The sequence below is a fragment of the Drosophila santomea genome, unplaced genomic scaffold, assembly GCF_016746245.2.
Source record: "Drosophila santomea strain STO CAGO 1482 unplaced genomic scaffold, Prin_Dsan_1.1 Segkk6_quiver_pilon_scaf, whole genome shotgun sequence".
NCBI classification, from domain to species: domain Eukaryota; kingdom Metazoa; phylum Arthropoda; class Insecta; order Diptera; family Drosophilidae; genus Drosophila; species Drosophila santomea.
The window spans coordinates 341,926-360,471 of NW_025319002.1; the positions used below are offsets into that span (position 1 = coordinate 341,926).

General features: G+C 37.7%; 1 protein-coding gene and 1 long non-coding RNA gene across 3 annotated transcripts in view; both read left to right on the forward strand.

Annotated features, from left to right (window-relative positions):
* Positions 1 to 18,546, forward strand: part of LOC120457663 (unconventional myosin-VIIa-like) — a 419,197-nt gene that overhangs the window by 308,269 nt on the left and 92,382 nt on the right. The window contains exon 9 of one of the 2 annotated variants that reach the window (XM_039645159.2): positions 15,555 to 15,920. In XM_039645159.2, coding sequence (XP_039501093.1) covers positions 15,555 to 15,920 — 366 coding nt within the window. Of the gene's footprint in view, positions 1 to 15,554; positions 15,921 to 18,546 lie in introns of those variants that run through there. The other variant, XM_039645160.2, reaches the window with a different exon arrangement.
* LOC120457667 lies at positions 2,746 to 4,964 on the forward strand. Its single transcript, XR_005617074.2, has 2 exons — positions 2,746 to 3,091; positions 3,186 to 4,964. It is a non-coding gene; the product is annotated as an uncharacterized LOC120457667 (long non-coding RNA).

Below are 18,546 nucleotides of genomic sequence, written 5' to 3' on the forward strand. Positions count from 1 at the left end.
AAAAGAAACGCTTGGTTGTACAAGTATTTTTAGTTACTAGATTGATATTTGTAAACAACTCGCACAATATTTCCTTTTTTATCCTACCGACTGCGCCATTTACGAATTCAGACTGCGAGTTTAATTATTGAACGTTTTTATTAATTCCAATAACGGAAGAACTAGAGCCTTTAGATTATCACTAAGTTTGACAATGGACTTCGAAGTTGAAGTGGCCTTAGCAAAGCTATCGCAATTGATAGCGTACTCAGTAGTGAACTAATGTATGGAGACATGTTTGCGTTTATAAAGGCAGATTGGGATAGCTTAAGAGCGAAGTTTAAGAGAATTAAGTTATAAATGTCTATTCTCTTGTGAAGAGAGAAGCTCCCGAAAAATAGGAGTAATTGGAGAATCCTGAGACGATTGCGTGGGCGGAAGTTTTTGTTTTTTCAGTTGGCTCGCCAAGTGATCGAATGTTTAGGGGACAGTGGCTCGCCACAGAGTCTAGACTTTGGAATATGAGGCTTTGCGTAAATAACAGATAAGCTTAATTGAAGGTCTCTCGATCTTTGATTACATTTCGTACTTAGACATTAATGTGTGTGTGTGATTGTACTAGGACATTAATGTGTGTGTGTGAGTGTTTATTCCCTTCAGTACCAGTCCCTAAGGATTCCCTAACGAATCCCTAGGGAGTTCCCAGGACTCCTAGAGGAATCCTAGGGGAAGTCTCCATACAAAACTGGGAGGAATTTCCATACAACAGGCGTTCGTGGCGAGGAACTCGAAGTTCCCGAGGAAATCCTCTGGAATTCCTCAGGTATTCCTCGGGAATATCGAAAAATAAGCAAGGGGTTTTCCCGAGGAATTCCCCAGGAATTCCCAAAGAACTTTTTCGGAATTCCTTGGGAAAATACCTGTAAATACAGAAAAATCTCCCAAAAAACGTAAAAGATTTATTTAATTGGTAAATTCAATTATTATTTTTATTTTTTATTCCATTAACATTTTCCTATTTTTGTTTGCGTTTTTTTTAACATGCAAGTGCGGCCAGTGGGGCAAGGCCTTCTCCGGTGGCTGCTGGGTTGGCCTTCTAATGTGCTTATGCTATCTGTAAAGAAAAATAATTAAATAATATATATTAATATCATGTAGTTTGAATGCAATTAGCTATGCTAATTTACCAATACGAAACACTACTTACCGGTTTTTTATATTTAACGTTGAAAATGTTCCAAACACCACTTGTCATGTTCTACAATTGAATAAAAATGCAAAAAGGGGGTGACGGAAAACGAAACCGAAAATTCTGACAGGCGCTTGCCAGGGTGTTTCCGACCATAATGTAATTAGAGTAATTCTAATCACAAATAGATAAATAATTAAAAACGGACGCATTGGCGTTGCCTATAGCGACAGTTTAATTTCTTACAAAATTTAAAATCCTTAAATCAACAAATATAAATTAAATATACACTTAAAAATATATAAATATCCCACCAATAATTAGAACGGTATTCAGAAGTCTATACATAGCGTTTTTTTCTCTACTCTGATTTTGTCCTCTCTCATCTCTCACTCTCATTGTTGGTCACTGCTCCTAACTACTTCGAAAAAAAATAACAAATTTGAACTTCGAACATAGGCAGCAGCAAAGCCATGACAAAATTTGGCTTGACTTCGGTGTTTGAAACTTTGCTAAAAAAGGCCTGTGAGATTTGTTTTTGTTTTTTCTAACTCTCGCGAGGAAAAATACGGGCGAAGAATTTTGGTACTGAAGGGTTACATTTCGTACTTAGACATTAACGTGTGTGTGTGATTGTTTACAATAGAGTGTGTGGATGGGGATTTGTGGGTGTAGACTGGATATGAATGGTCATTTTTCTCTTATCTCCTAAGTCTACCGTTTGAATGAATTAGTCATGTTGTTATTGTTGTTGGAAGTATAAGACATTTTTGTCATCGTAAAGAGAACAAAATTCTCTTTTAGACAAAAAACATTGGCATAAGTTATCTGTAATAGTATTGAAAATATAGTGTGTTGAACATTGCACACTGCCAAAAACACATACTGTTCGAATTAATAGTGGTTGGGGCTCGTATATATATTTCCTCGATTCTGTACACTTTTCTATTCTCGCGAATCGAGCTGTATGATAAGGCAGCGCCCCTCGGAATTGGAAAAGTGGAGTCGTTATTAATAATATCATTGGCATACAAGTGGAGTCGTCGTTAATAATATCATCGGCATAAAATTGGAGTTGTCATTAACAATCTCATCGGCACAAAAGTGGAGTCGTCCTTAATAATATCATCGGCATAAAAAATATACTCTTTAATATATGGTACAATTAACTTTTGATGTTTACTGTTCGTATGGAGCAATCTAAACATCTGCAGTTTAGAGCTGAATACGATCTTCCGGGTGTTGAAATATCCGTTTATTAAATGTATCGTTGCTTCGCAGCCTTATGCGACGCTTCACATATTGGTATAGTTGCAAGAGAGCATAAGAGCATGAGAATGTTTTTTTTTATTTTATTGCTTCGAAAACTTTTTGTCCGTTGTATTAAACGAAACAGTAATATTGAAATAGAAAAACAAGTGATGATAAAGACTATAGGATAACGAGGAGGACAAGGGAAAGCTATAGTGCGTTTCATGCAGACGATAAACACAATAGACGAGTTGAGTCGGGCCATTGGCGAGGGCGTTCTCAAGACGTTTACCAAAGAACGCGGAAAAATATCAATTCTAAATAATTTTCTTTTATATTTGGTAACTATTCAATCTAAATCGTAACAAATAAATAAACTTTAAACAGCCTAAGCATGCGGAGATGTCATGACTCTAAGGCTCAACCGTACAACATAAATTAGAATCGTAAACCTCAGTGCTACCTCTGCCTCATTAAAACAAATAACCCAATATACAGTTATACTGTTACGTACACCCTTTTTGTAAGATTTTAAGACATTGAAGATTCACAACCAGAATCTAAAGCAGGGGAAAGGGTACTATCATCGCGTTGAGTTAGACGGAAAGCGACAAGGAAAGCGCAAGTCGACAATAAACGAGTTCCCGATGACCAGTTCAGCAGCCGCAATAGGTAGGTGATTTTAGCAATTATGTATCGTGTGAGACTTTGTGTCGTTAAAATGTTCAGAATTATATCAAACTTCGACCAACTGTAAAGTCTGTAGCACTTTTTAGGTGAAATGTCAGCCCAAGAGCTCTCGTTTTAAAAGAATTGGTATTTAGTACAATTTTAAAGGACCGCCGGCTTTCTGAAATGGAATCTAAAAGTATTACTAGACAATTAACTAGTTTTATGAGCTGACTTACAGAAAAATGGAAATTATGTCATTACAACAGAACTTAAAAAAAAAAACAGAAATTCGGATCTGGGTCGGCCCAAGAAGGATTTTGGGGACCTGTGCAACAAAGTTCAAGCCAGAAAAAGGTCTAATCTTGTGAAGGAAACCACATGTGATGAATTAATGGTGGCAGCGAGCTCCAGCTTATTCAAATCGGGATTGCGAAGCGCATCAAAAGTGTTTGTGCATTGAATACAGACAATACTGCTGGAAAAAAAAATTAAAGGTCACTGGACACACATGTGAAGTTACCTAGTCCTTACTTACCAGAAGAAGCCCTGGCTCTGTATATAGATATAGCCCTCACTAAACACAAATATAAGCTAATGCGATGTAGTTCTAAGTAAAGAGATGCTGATATATATCCAAGTTACCAGAAGTTGCATTCAGCAAGGGTTATGAGCTACCCAAATGAGATGAAATATTCGAACTATACAGCGGAAACAACACTGCAGAGCTTAGTCGATCATACTGTTTGCGGAAAACAATAATCGCATGTCTAACCGTAATACATGGATGATGGAGGCAGTGGACACGCAATATATCGCCAATAGTTTCAAAATGGTGAAACTGACCGCGACCTTCATCCACACGCTATTGTAGGCCTTTGAAACTGATTTGCGAAAAGGAAACTATAGAATTGATTCGATCAGAGTCGGATATAGTAAAAAGACAAATACTAGACATTCAACCAACAATTACACCCTTATTTACAATTTCCCACGAATTTCATATGACCATGCTAGATGGCAAAACATTTAGCGCTCATGCATCTACTCAGACGTGTGGAATTTGTAGAGCACTACCAAAAAATATAAATTGGTAAAAAGCTATCCAATTGATGCAGATCTTTTGAAATATGGACTATCAACTCTGCATGCATGGATACGGTTTTTTGAGTATATCTTACATATTGCTTACAGACTGCCAATGGCAAGTTCGTAACGAAGACAAGAGCAAGGTAGAAGCAAAAAAAAAAGAAAAAAAACAGAAATCCAATTGCAGCTAAGAAATCAGATGGGTTTATTGGTAGACATTCCTATGGCGGGCTGTGGAAATACCAACAATAGAAATACTGCTAGACGTTTTTTTAGTCAACCGAGTTTAGTTGCTGGCATTAGTGGAGCTTGTGAAGAACTCATATACCGATTCAGTGTGATCTTAAGGATGATGGCTAGCAGACACCAAGTCAATACAAATTTATTCAACTCATATGCAAAATATTCTTGGTGTTATATGCCGTCATATGTGCAAAAAGTTTTAATACAAGGAGCAGACACCATCAACAGTGTTGCCCTTCCTATTGGTATAATGTCTGAAGAAGCACTTGAAGCTAGTAAACCATTCCCGTAAGGACAACAGGAGTAATACAATGGAGGAGGTTATGAACGGCTTTCTTTTTTCATTGGATCCGTATATAACGGCTATGTCGAAAACTTTTAACCCTAGTTGTAATTAATTCAATTTTGATAAAACCGTGGCTGGGCTTTTGATTAATTTCGAAAACAATTTAAATAAATCAGATTCGTCGAGTCATCCGATTCTGATTAATTTCTGATGAGAAATATATAATAAATTTATCAAAAGTCCAATTATAAATTTTCAGTCAAATCTGTTTTTGTTCGCTTGAGTTATTACTAATGTTCCGCTAGCTGGGCAGCCTGGCTCACTGTGCGTAAGTGGAAACACTTGGCATAGAAGGCCGATACCCGGAGAAAAGGCTCTAAGCCGGTATAAAATGACCGTTCGGGAGAATACCCGAAAGTAATATCCGGGAAGACTCGAAGTAAATACCCGAAAGGGAATATCCGGGAAGTCCCAAACTGACTATCCGAAAGCCAATACTAGAGAATCAGTAGTCACTTTTTTTGAGACTTTTTCCTACTATCCAAGTGAAGACTGCCTCTAATCGAATAGCGGACGAAGCGTGTCGTAGAAAAACATTCATACCAAAGCACATATATGTATATATGAACTTATACATATAAAGATAGATGACCTTTACTTTGTGTATTTTTTTCCTGTTTGTTTGTGTATATTACATTATTGTTCGGTTGACAAATTATTGGTGCACGAATGTATATGTATGTAACGGGTGTTTTTTTTAGAGGTATAGAACTTTAAGTTGGCATTACTGTTCAAGATGGCGACCGATTTAACAGCTGTCAAGTGATTTATTCTCAGTTTGGTTTGGCAATTCGTCATGAATAGACTCACGCCTGAACAACGCTTGCAAATAGTGCAATTTTATTTCGAAAATAATGGTTCTGTGCGGAATACGTATCGCGCACTACGTCCATTTTATCGTCGACAAAATCGTCCATCAGAGCAGTTAATTCGATTAACCATGGACCGTTTTCGCACCGCGTTTACTCTTATTGATAACTCGCATCCCCAGAGACGCCGTACGGTGCGTACAGAAGAAGCTATTGCTGCTGTAGAGCGTAGCATTGAGGAAGACCCGAATGAGTCCATCCGCCATCGAGCACAGGAATTGGATCTGTGTCCATCCACTTTATGGAAGATTTTGCGGAAGGATCTTGGTTTGCGTGCTTACAAAATCCAACTCGTGCAAGAATTGAAACCAAACGATCATCAAGCAAGGCGTAGATTCGTCGAATGGGCCCAAAACGAGATTGCTGTTGTTCCCGATTTTCATAAGCGAATTTTGTTTAGCGATGAAGCGCACTTCTGGTTGAATGGCTACGTCAACAAACAAAACTGCCGCATTTGGAGTGAAGCTAATCCTCAAGTGTATGTCGAAACACCGTTACATCCAGAAAAACTGACTGTTTGGTGCGCTGTATGGGCTGGTGGAATCATTGGTCCGTACTTCTTCAAAAACGATGATGGCCAGAACGTTACAGTCAATGGTGATCGGTATAGAGCCATGATTACTAACTTTTTCATTCCTGAATTGAACGACCATAATGTCCAGGAGCTGTGGTTCCAACAAGACGGCGCAACGTGTCACACAGCTCGTGCCACAATCGATTTATTGAAAGACACGTTTGGTGACCGCCTAATTTCACGTTTTGGACCTGTGAATTGGCCTCCAAGATCTTGTGATTTAACACCGCTAGACTACTTTTTGTGGGGCTATGTAAAGTCATTGGTCTATGCGGATAAGCCACAAACGCTAAACCATTTGGAAGACAACATTCGCCGTGTTATTGCCGATATACGGCCAAATATGTTGGAAAAAGTCATTGCAAATTGGACGTCCAGATTGGACTACATCCGAGCCAGCCGTGGCGGTCATATGCCAGAAATCATATTTAAAATGTAATGCCACAAGATTATCTTTCATGTCAATAAAATTCATGTCAATCGAATAATCCATCGTTGTTTTATTGCAATTTAAAGTTCTATACCTCTAAAAAAAACACCCGTTATAACTCCATCAGTATATATAGCAACACCCAGGATCCAACACGTCGAGATCTCATCGCTTCGGATTAAAGTGGGGTAAGTTTAACGGAACACTGTTCCCGTGTTATATATATATATATATATAATTAAATTATCGCAATACTCATATGTAAAAAAAATATAATTTTATTTTACTGAATGATTACAATATTTTTTAGTTGAGAAGAACACCGACCGATTATTATTAGGTCTCAAACTGAACTCTGATAATTACTCTGATTTGATTGACGTTCAAGCCTCGGTTTCGAGCTTTTCTAATATGGACTTTAGACTTTAGGGTTCTGATCAAATGAAGAGAGAAAGCTTTGGAGTTGCTGACTTTAATAGTCTTCGCATTTCTCTTGGATTCAAGTGCATTCGCTCTTGGATACAAGTGCTCTTAGAATCTTATAATTTTGTTTATTGAAATCTAATACTTCTGTTTTCGGGATTGCGAGTCCGAGCTTTGAACGTGGGAACGCAACGATGATGCGAGGGCTTAAGCATAGATTGTTTAAATTAGGCAACGGATGTTTAGTCTACCAGTGGGTGACTTATCAGGTATCTGGTATCTGTTGGGTACATCCAGAGTTGTGTTGGGTGTATGGGTGTGTGGGTGTGTTTGGGTGTACATGTTGTATGTGTATTAGTGTGTAGGCATGTGCTTAAGTCTTAGGGACTTATGGATATGTCACTATATATATATATAAAGAAAAAAAAAATGTATATATAGAAAATATGTATATATATATAGAAAATATATGCATATGTTCTCGTGCCGATTTTATTTGTATACGATTAGTAAATACACGTATGTATATTTTTGTAATAATATTAATCGAAGGGTGTCCGGTATAAAAGAAAATATTTTATTGTTAGCCTCATCCAGGCAATATATTTAATAAATATACATCAAATGTCCTATGTTCAATATTGTTATAATAAAAATAAGTTTTCAGTGGCGAGTATCCGCCTTGTTTTTGTTTTGCAAAAACAAGAGCCCTTAGAGCGACGTTTGTAGTCGTAAATAGTCAACAATTTTTATTAACGTGCCACTGTTGCCCGGTGATGAGTTCGATACTCCCCGCTTAAAACAATTATAGTCAACTTGTTATAATCTTTGTGTGCTAGCCTTTATTTTTTTTTGTATTACACATGGCACTGGTCAACAATTTATTAATCAATTATGCTATTATTTTAACTACAACAAAATGAGTAGGTACACACTTCCAAGAGGGGTGCTGACGTGAGAAGTGGAGTAGGTCAAAAACAATGACATTTGACGGACCACTTTGACAAAGGGGATCGTATCAGGCATGCGGACGCATGAAGGAGAGGGAATGTGTCCGAAACATTGCCCGATCGTTTTACGATCAAGCTACAGGTTTGCTTGTGGGGCAGATAGGACTGCTGACTGACGAATGGTACGAATTTTTACAGGTACTTCTAATATTTATTCTCGTTATGTTGGAGAGGTGATGGGCTTACCAAGATCCCACGACCCAAAATCGACGAGCTTACGCTGGCAACCTGAAGCCTGAACATCGGATGCCCCTTCCTCGGCCTTAGTCCTTACCCAAGACGCGGGCACTAATACGCCGACGTAACAGAATGGGCGCCCAAGGAAAGAATTTCTCATATATGTTAAGGAATAGAGTCATTAGGTTCAACGAAGTAGATTTCTGTATTTGGAAATTAAGGCACCTAAATGGAATAAATTTCATATTTTAATGTCCTAGTTAATTTGACTATTTATAGAATATTGGACTTAAGTAGAATCAGTGCATGCTTATTAACTTTATTACTATTTATCATAAATTAAAGTCCCGAACTTCTGCAACTGCCGTGTGGCTCCCGCTTCCAACGTATTAGGCCAAGTAGCCAGGTCGTTCGAGAAGGTTGAGTCAACAGATAGGAGCGCAGATATCATGGTAACGCTTTTAGCGGTGCGGTGTGGGTATATAGTTTTTTTAAGATCCAGTACAGAGGGTGTGGGGGAACTGATCGGAAAACTTAAAATCGACGTTCCCGACGTACTAGGCTAAGAAGCCAGGTCGTTTTAGAGGCTCGGGGCCCCGGAAATAGGAAAACTGTTGTGGATTCCGAACGTATAGGTCAAGCTACCGCGGGTGGTGGATTCCGAACGTCAGTCAAAAAGCAGCAGGTTGTGTAGTCCGAAAATATCGGTCAAATAGTCTGATTTTCCGACGACTGGTGGGAGGGGGTTTTCGGGCTTACCCTGTCTTAGGTGGACCAAATCACATATGGAATTACGTAAAAGCTCCCAGGAAAAGGTGGGCCAGTCCACATATGAAACCAAGTAAAAGCTCACCAGGAAAAAAGTGGGTCAGTACACGTACGGAAGCGCGTAATAGCTCGCCAGAAAAAAATGGGACAATTCACCTAGGAAAAGGTTCCCAAAGCAGTGAAAGACGAAGGCATGTTGCCCGGATGCAACCATGTCAGGGCAACGACCAACAGCTCCGGGTAATTATTTGTTTTTTTTTTTTTTTGGGCTTAGATACCGGACGAGTTTTTGACTGAGCAGAGCCTTATTAATGGCGTAACAGCACCCCAACTTAACTACCTTATTATAACAAGTTGTAGTCAGCAACGTTCACTACATACCAAGCAGAACACCGAAGACAATTTTTAAATCGAGAAACCCAAATACATAAATGAGGGAGGCAGAAAAGAAGGTGTTGTTTCAACCCTCTACCGGGAGAGTAACCCGATCGCGAACACAAGAAGAGAGTCGTGCACCGCGAAGTGCATGTGCGGGAGACACCCCCTGACTATATAGAACACTTGATTAAAAAGCAGCCGTAGGTAGGACACTTGACCGATCAGATTAGCAACACAATGGAGAAATGGATTTACCACTAGGACCTCCTAGGGGTCGCTCCAGCATGCTTCCGCGGTACCAGGAAAGTGCTGAAGACCGGTCGGATGCTGCCGATAGGCGGGAAAAAGAACTGATGGAATTAGTAAAACAAAGTAGAGATACGGAATTGAAAATGATCGCTCAAATAAACGCTCTTAAGAATAAAGGGGCCGAGTTACAAGCCGCTCCAACCTTTACGGAACAACCAAGAATGGCAACACCACTTGGACTACCCAACCCCATGGATAACTTTCTAAAGCATCAAGACACCCCGACAAATTTCGGCTGAAATGAAGTTGGCGTAGGTTCCAAATCGGAGAGGATTCGGTGAGTTCCGGAGTTTGAGGGGTTCCGGTGAAAGACGCCACTGAGATGTGGCGAGTGGTCAGATGAGACATCCGGTAGGACCATGGCGCTATTAGATCACGTGGGATGTTTTTTGTCACCGGGATCTCAGATCTTTCTGGGGTCTGCAGGCCAATATGGCTACCAAAAGAAACGTAGTCCAGTTTATTGGTAACTTTTTTAAGTGCATTATACAGTTGTCTTCCCAGTGCGTGTGTTTGGCATTGTAGTCTCCTGCATCTATGAAGTGATCCCCCAGTATGCTGTAGAAGTCCATGAATTGACCTTCAGAGATAGTAAAGCGAGGTGGGCAGTAGACAGCGGCAAAGCAAAGGTTGTCGTTTCCTGACTGCACTTTAATGGACGTGGCTTGCAAGTAATTTGCTGCAAACCTTTTGTGAAAGTGGTGTTTGATGCTCGCTTCATGCTGTCGACGGTTAGTAGAGCCGGGTTGCTCTTTGATGACTTGCTTACTTCGTCGATATCGCGTGTTGAGAAGTAAGAGAAACAGGCGTTTCTTGGATTTACAGAGCTTCTACGCTCACTCTTTGAATCGCTGTTCATTTTTCGAACTTTTTACGCTTGGCACTTAGGACAAATATGCACTTGTCTTAGTCATAACACTAGTTATGGATGTAATATTATTTGAGGAATGTTTTTTTTTTTTTATTCGTAAGCGTCTCTTTGCACGAGATTTTAAATGTGAGTTCACATTTGAATTTTAACGATTCGCACCAAACAGAGAAAAAGTCTGGCAGCACAGTTGGTCTGGCAACGCCACTCGGTTTGTTCAGCTGGGCCACCCCCTCGTTTTCCGCCAGCGGTTGGTAGCGCCACAGCGCTTTAGTCAGCCGGGCCTACCGCAACAATTGTTTGTATTTTATAATTGGACAAAAACAAGTGTGGAAACACGGGGTGCGACTTCAGAACGACTTTGCACACTGTTCTGACAGCGACGTCGTTAGAATTCCAACGCAAGCTGGGAGACAGCCGCGATTCTAACAAAACAGCGTCTGGGTGCAGAAACCGTTTGCACGATATGATTTGCTATGTGTGCGGATACGGAGTGGATTTCTACCGCCAACATCCCGCAAACAAGAATCCATGCATCTCTCGATTCCATGAGTCCACTTGTCCTTTTTGCCAGAAGTCAGGTTATGACTATAAACACACGGGTTTTTCACGGAGTCCGCCAAACAAGACCGGGAATACCGTAAATTACCTAAAGCTCAAACAGAATTACCCATCACAGAAGAATATGCATTGGCACGATAGCGCTTTTCCAACAGCGCCGAGAAAGAGGATAACATCGCACGGAACACATAACTGAACACCGACGCTTTAGACAGAAAGTCGCGGACACGGAGATGAGCGTACAACAAGACATCACTAAGGGTGAAGGAGTAGAAATACTGGCACTACTAGATACCGGTGCTAATACGAGTTATATTTGAAAAGTAGCAGAAGCATTCTTCTAAAAAAAAAATAAAAAATACCGATAACAACTGAAAGTTGTTGTAGGTTTCCGCACAGAACCTAAGCACAAAACCAGAAATTCAGTCGGGACCTGGCAAATAGACAGGCGCAACACACTGAGCATCGTAAAGCAGTGAGCTTTCGTTCAAAGTGGGAAAAAATAATAAATTCGACTTTAATACCGCTTAAGAGCAAGACGGTTCGAAATGAGTTAACGTAGAAAATGTTGTTTGAAGAAACTGGGCAAATAGATCGGCTATTGCCTAATTCGGTTACCATACTATCTTCACAAAGTTAAGAGGACGGGTAAAAATTGTTTTGTGCTTAGTACTAACGAAATTATAAAACTGTTTCGGATCTTGCGCGAAAAGGAACCTACTACTGCTTAAATAGTTATTGTAACTCTAAGCGGTAAGCACCGTAGAATTAAACAGAGAACTAAAATATTTAGAAAAGATAGACCGAGAACCGGTATCTTTAAATTTTTTATAAAGTCTAGACTTTCCATTTCTTAGGTGTGTCAACTCCTTATTAATCCAAAGAGGTTTGTTGGAGATAGACGAAGATTGTATATTGGAACAAAAGAGTTAACCAATTATTTAATTGTGGTATAAGAAATATTTATGGCATCCGCCATTATGGTGCAGAAGTAAATATCGGACCAAAAGTTACAGAAAGTTCTCTGACTTCTCTGATGTCTCTTTTATTACCTGTGTCGAATATCACCTCAAAGGTAGCGTGATATGGATATGATATTATGTATTCGGTAACAACAAAGTTTGGAAATTTTTGTATACGAGTGGTCCCTACACTATACACAAATGTTTTTGGTATACCGATATAAATTGGAAATAAAAATAAAACAAAATTATAGTAAATAATAAAACGGTAGAATTCAAAGTTTTTTTGAAAGTGTGGATGTGGCAGCTTTGGCCGTTATAATTGCGAAACTTATACCTTTACCCTTAATAACTATAAAGGAAGCTATATTCGAGCTCCGAGTTTTTTGACGTGTTCAAAATGTTTGGAAATCCAAGCGTTCATACGGACAGACAAACAGACGAATAGCTGGTTGGAGGCGATTACATAGTGTTTATGTGAGAGGCCACTGTACGGCCTCTGCGCACAGAGCATTCGCTCTCGTCCGCGCTTGCCCCTCTTACGCAGTTACGCTCTCGCTCTCATCCGACCTCGCGCTCTCACAGCGCTCCCGATCACCCGTGCCGCTTTAGCAATGTGAAGCGGGTAAGAGCGCCGCTCTAGTTTTAAGCTACATTTAGTCTTATGTAAGCACCCAAATAAAACGCACTTATGCCCACGACGCCCCCGCTTGCTCTTCTTCTTCTTTGGTGGTCTCCTTCACGATATATTCGTTTGCGCCGTGGGAATTTGTCCCAATTTCGACAAGCAGCTCCCCCCTACACACATAGCGAAAATATTTTTTGATCAGTATCACTAGCAGAGCCGATCCAGTCATGCCCGTTTGTACATCTGTCTGTCCTTCTATAGTTAGAATTAGAGGGCTGTATAACACCATTTAGAGTACTCATTCGTTTTAGTATGTATTCAGAATACATACCATTCAGTTGTCGCGATCTCTTTGCGTTCACTTCGTATGTGTTCGGAGTTTTGGGCACCCGAGCGAAACGAAGTCAATGAATGCGCGCAAAGACTAAATGAAGCCAATGAATGTTCAATGTTGTCATTGTGTAAAATGAGTTCGGACAGCGCGTAGGTAAGTCTAAGTTCTCTGTGTTTGTGTATTATTAAGTGCGTGTGCGTCTTATTTAATAATATTGCAGCATTTGTCTAAAACGAATATATAAATTGTGTTGAAAGATAAAAGATTTTGTGGCCTGCAAGATCTGTAAAAGTGTTTATAAATTTTACAGCAACACCTCGAATTTAGTTAAACATAAGTGCTATATTATTAACTGTCGAAATAACCAAATCCTAACCAATGTTAATTCTGAAACAAAAAAGGAAGCCACCGCAATTGCTACGAAATGGATAGTAAAGAATTGTCGGGCATTTAAAATGATTGGCGAAAGAATTGGCCACGTTCTTGATCGGCGTGGGAGCAACGTACGGTGCTAACGTAGATGTCGACAATCTTTTGCCCCATTCGACAACAATTTCAAGGAACGTGGCATCGTTATATGAAGAGCGCTTTGATCCAGTTAAAGCTGAAATTGGAAAGTTCAAGAGATTTGGCTACCAGTGACATATGGACAGACAATCATTTAAGATTGTCTTATCTGTCCTGTACCATACATTACATAAAAAAGGGCATTTTGGTAAACCGACTTTTAGCAGTAAAGTGTATGAAAGGAGAATCCTGCACAGGTAATTAATTTTAACTATAAATTGAATGACAAAATGATTAATGCTAGTTATTTAATTATTTTTTTAGGTGTAAATATTAGTACCAAACTCATGGATATTTTACAATATTTTGGTTGCAACCTTGATGAAGAACAGCCTGTGATTGTTACGGATAGAGGTTCTAACATGATTGCGGCTTTCCAATAATACGATCATATTCACTGCGTCAATCATTTATTGCACAACATTATAGAGGCAACGGTAAAAAAAGTTATAGAATTCTCTAAACTGGTTGATAATTGCAGTAAATTAGTAAAGTTTTTTAAGAAGTCAGGCTCAATTTTTTTTTTAAATGAGACGTTGAAAAGCTTGTGCACAACACGTTGGAACACAGTTTTCTTTCTATTGAAATCTATAGAGGGAAATTGTATTGAGATTTCGAACACTTTAAAAAAAAAATCCAAACAGATAGAATTGATAGCATTCATATAAACGAGCTCACAGGTATCACACGAGTTCTTGAAACATTTACCGACTTATCCAAAAAATTTTAAAGCAGCCAATTTCATACTATTCATTTCACAATCCCATATATTAAAAAAAGCCTGTCAACCACAATTGTCCGATAGTGACCTTGTCTCCGATATAAAGTTAACTCTTTTCCAACAAATAACACAAACAATTCTTCCCTATGTAACAAAATTTCTTTATTTCTATTTCCATCAACAAATAAGTTGATTCAATTTTCTGAAATAGAAAAAAAAAATGTTATTCAGAATTGCAAGAAACTCTTGGCCCGTTTTGAATTTGAAAATTTCGAAATGGAAAATAAAGAAAATATACCTGTACATGATGATACATTTGACGACTTCATCGAAATACGAAGTGACAACAACAACAGTGATCATATCGATCAAGAAATTAATATGTACATTAATACAAACACTACATATTTTGACGGATTTAATTGTCTGGCTTGGTGGAACGAGCATAAAAATATGTTCCCAAACTTGTATCAAGCCAGCTGTAAAATTTTTTGTATACCTGCAATTAGCACTGCCCGTGAAAGAGCATTTTCAGATGCTCGCAATTTAAAAACAGACAAACGTTCTGCCATTTCGCTTAACTCAGAGAATATTAATAAAATTATGTTTTTACACAATAACATTGAGTTATGTAATAATAAACAATAATATAAAAACACGAATTTGGCATAGCATATCTGTCTTTTATTAAAACTCACACACACATACGCAGACAAGACATTTGAATCACCCATTCACTTTACTCGGTATTTACTTCATTCGTTTCAGAATGTGCCGTTTAAATTGAAGTCGGCAACGCGCGCCGACTTCACTTCGTTCGTTTTAACACGAATGTCTCATTTGCCGGTTTGAATGGTGTTATGCAGCCCTCTAGTTAGAATGTTGATATTAAGCATAATTATTTTAAGTCAACGATGTGCAGTCTTTTTAAAAGATTGTTATTCACAATGTCATTATTGTGCAGAATTTGCATGCTTACATATGTCCGTATCAAAGCGTTGTTAAAATTTTATAAAAGCAAAAAATTGAGCACTTTAGCGAGCTCAACCCTTTAATTGCATAAAACTAATTTTCAATATTTTAACACATGGTTTGCTAAACATAATTTGAATAATTTATTCGTTTGTTTAAAATATACATATATAATAACAATAATATTTCGAAAAAATATATATAAACTAATAATTTATAATTTTATTTGTATTCTAGTATGAACAAGAAGGAATATACTTTAATCATGTGGAGTTTACAGATAACACTCCTTGCCTGGAAATAATGGAGAAACCTCCGCGATGTGTGTTCAAGTTACTGACAGAACAGTGTCATATGCCAAAGGGCTCCGATTCAGCTTTTTTATGTAATATGCACACTGAGTTCGAGTCCCACCCAAATTACATAAAAGGGTCTGATCGTCGTCTTTGGGAAACCGAGTTTGGAATAAAACATTACGCTGGACTTGTGATCTACGCTGCGGGCGGATTTGTAGAAAAAAATCGAGATGTACAACAAGATGTAATGTTTGATTACATGAGCTGTAGCAAAGACTTGTTTATAAAAGATTTATCAAAATACCAGGTACCTAAAAGATGATTTCATTATTTTATAATTTTGTATTTAGCTAAATAAATATATATGTAAATAGCGGTGAGCCACGACAGACAATAAGCAGATTCATTATGTGTATTCTTATGCTTATACCTGCCGTTCGAAAAATCAGATTTTTTTTTGGGCGTACGGTGAAAGTAAATTTATTTCTGATTATTGTACATTAAAGAGTAGTAATTGAACTATATTCTGTGAAATATTGGTTGAAAAATATTGAAAATTGACCGAATGGCAGCAATTCTTCGCAGGCGCCTCAGAAAAAATACATTTTGCGGTGCACGTCATACCTCAGCATTGGATAATCTGATATGAAATACCCAAAGTTTTTCCATCCATTTTTATGTCCCTCTAGGTATCCCTGTCGAGTTTTTCCATTTTTTTTTATAATTTTTGAACTTTTTACAAAACTTGAAAGTGAAAATACCGATTTTTGGCCAAAGTTCATGACTATTGTTGTTAATAATAAAAAAATTAAAATCAAAAACGAAAAAATCTTGACAGGGTTACCTCATAAATTATGTAAGGAAATGCTGTAAAAAATTTAAGAACGACCGGTTGAATAGATTTTGAGATACAGAGTGCACCGACTCAAAAAACATCGATTTGAGAAAAACGTGTTTAAAGTTTTTGTTGCTGTCTTCCCCGCTGAGGTATTACAGCTCAGGTAGTCGTTCGAGACCCGCCTACTTCCAAAGCTATATCCTTGTGAGTTTTGCTCCGATTGACTTCCTATTGACAGACAACTTTCATAATATGCAATAAAAAAAAAATAACTTTTTTTGAACCCTCAAAACCCTACCCCCCCCTTAATAGGAATACGAACTCATTCGATCTGGCTACATCCGCTTGTCTATTTAAATGAATGTCAAGATCCCGGAGAATTATTAAAAATTTGAAGTGTCACCAACACTTATTATATTTTTTTTATTATCCTTGCCAGTTTCTATCGCTGATTTAAAAAAGTTATGCCACAATAGATGTCGATGTTGCGCTGCCGGTAGAAATCTACCGGTTGGATGCACTCGTACTACAAATATATTTGAAACGGGTAGGTGTAATCGCCTCCGGCATCGCTTGCTCCGGATGTGGATTATTTACATTGCGTGCACACTCAGCATATTCTTATACATTCGAACAGTACTAGATACGTGAATATGTCACATCCCTCCCCTTAAAAAGGTTGCCTATGCTTGTGCTGGCATTACAGGGTATAATGCCGGCAACTAATTTTGTGCCGGTTTTATTTGTTTTTAGGGTTCTTGATAATTTTTTTTTTGTGTTTATTGATGACTTTTTTCGGGTTTTCTAAGTTTTAAATATAAGAACGTTACTGGATTTAATGTAGAAATTTTTGATAGGAAAAGACAAATGATAATAATAATAATTACAAATATTATTGTAATATAAAATTTCGAATTATTTTCTGAAATTAATTTTAAAACGTCATTATGTTCTACCATTGTTATCTTAGTGGCATTAATCGGTAAATACAATGGAGTTAGACCGAATTCAGGACTTAAAGAATTTTCGCTTAACGTAATTGAGTAATTTAAAATTAAGAAGTCCAAGACGTTAAAGTTGCTTCCCCATTTCTGTCTTCCATGTTCATATCATAAGTTCATAATCATGTATTGCATAAGTTCATAAACGAGTGTGTCAATACTTTTGTAAACTTTAGTAAAAATTGATGACTTCATTTAGTTTATGAAGTTGAATTGAATATTCTGCAATTCGATCTATTTTTTTTTGTTAATTTATACCCCATCATTATCATCAAGTGTGCCAAAAATAAATTTAAAAGATTAACCTATTATATCAAATAGTCCACGTTTCTGCCTGTTTCGCTGATGAATAGTTAAACCATTTAATTCTTTCAGTAGTTTATTGTATAAGTATTTCATTCGGGGCGGATTTTGATACTAAAAGAATTAGTGATAACATTGATTTCCGTTAGATTAATTCTTAGACAGTGATGTTCATATACTACTGGTATTTGAATTGGATTGCTTGAGAAGAGTGAGTAGCCAACGGATTCTGGGTTGGTTATTTGTATTTGTTAAATAAGGCCGTGGTGAATAATAAAAAGAACATCATTATACACAAGGTTCCTGTGCAAGTTTAACGGCATTAGTTGTCTTTTGTTTCTTAAATTGTGTCTTTTAGTATTTGGTTTGCTTATTCGATTAGTGATTTTTAGTGATTAGTGATAATCTTTTTTTCTACATTTTTATTTAGTTTCAATGGGTTACCTAATTTTCCTCTTTGAATTGGGCATGTCGATCTTCATTTATACTATTTTCTTTTCTTTAATTTTTTTAATGTCTAATATTGGATGCAGAGCGTATAAGAAAATTTAAGCAGGTGTTTGTCCAGTCGTGTCATTTTTAATTTTATGGTTGTATGTGTACCTTGCTTAATTTAACTTCTTCGTCATCAGATAAATTATTATTCGGATTTTTTCATTTATTGTTGAATGTAGTTTTTCGACGTTTTTTGCCGTGTTGAGTTGCAATTCGATTCCTTCTGCTTTAAGCCATCATTTTAAAGTCAAGCTGGAGAAGGCTCAGTCTCTGTCTGCCTTTAGTAATTTGGGTGT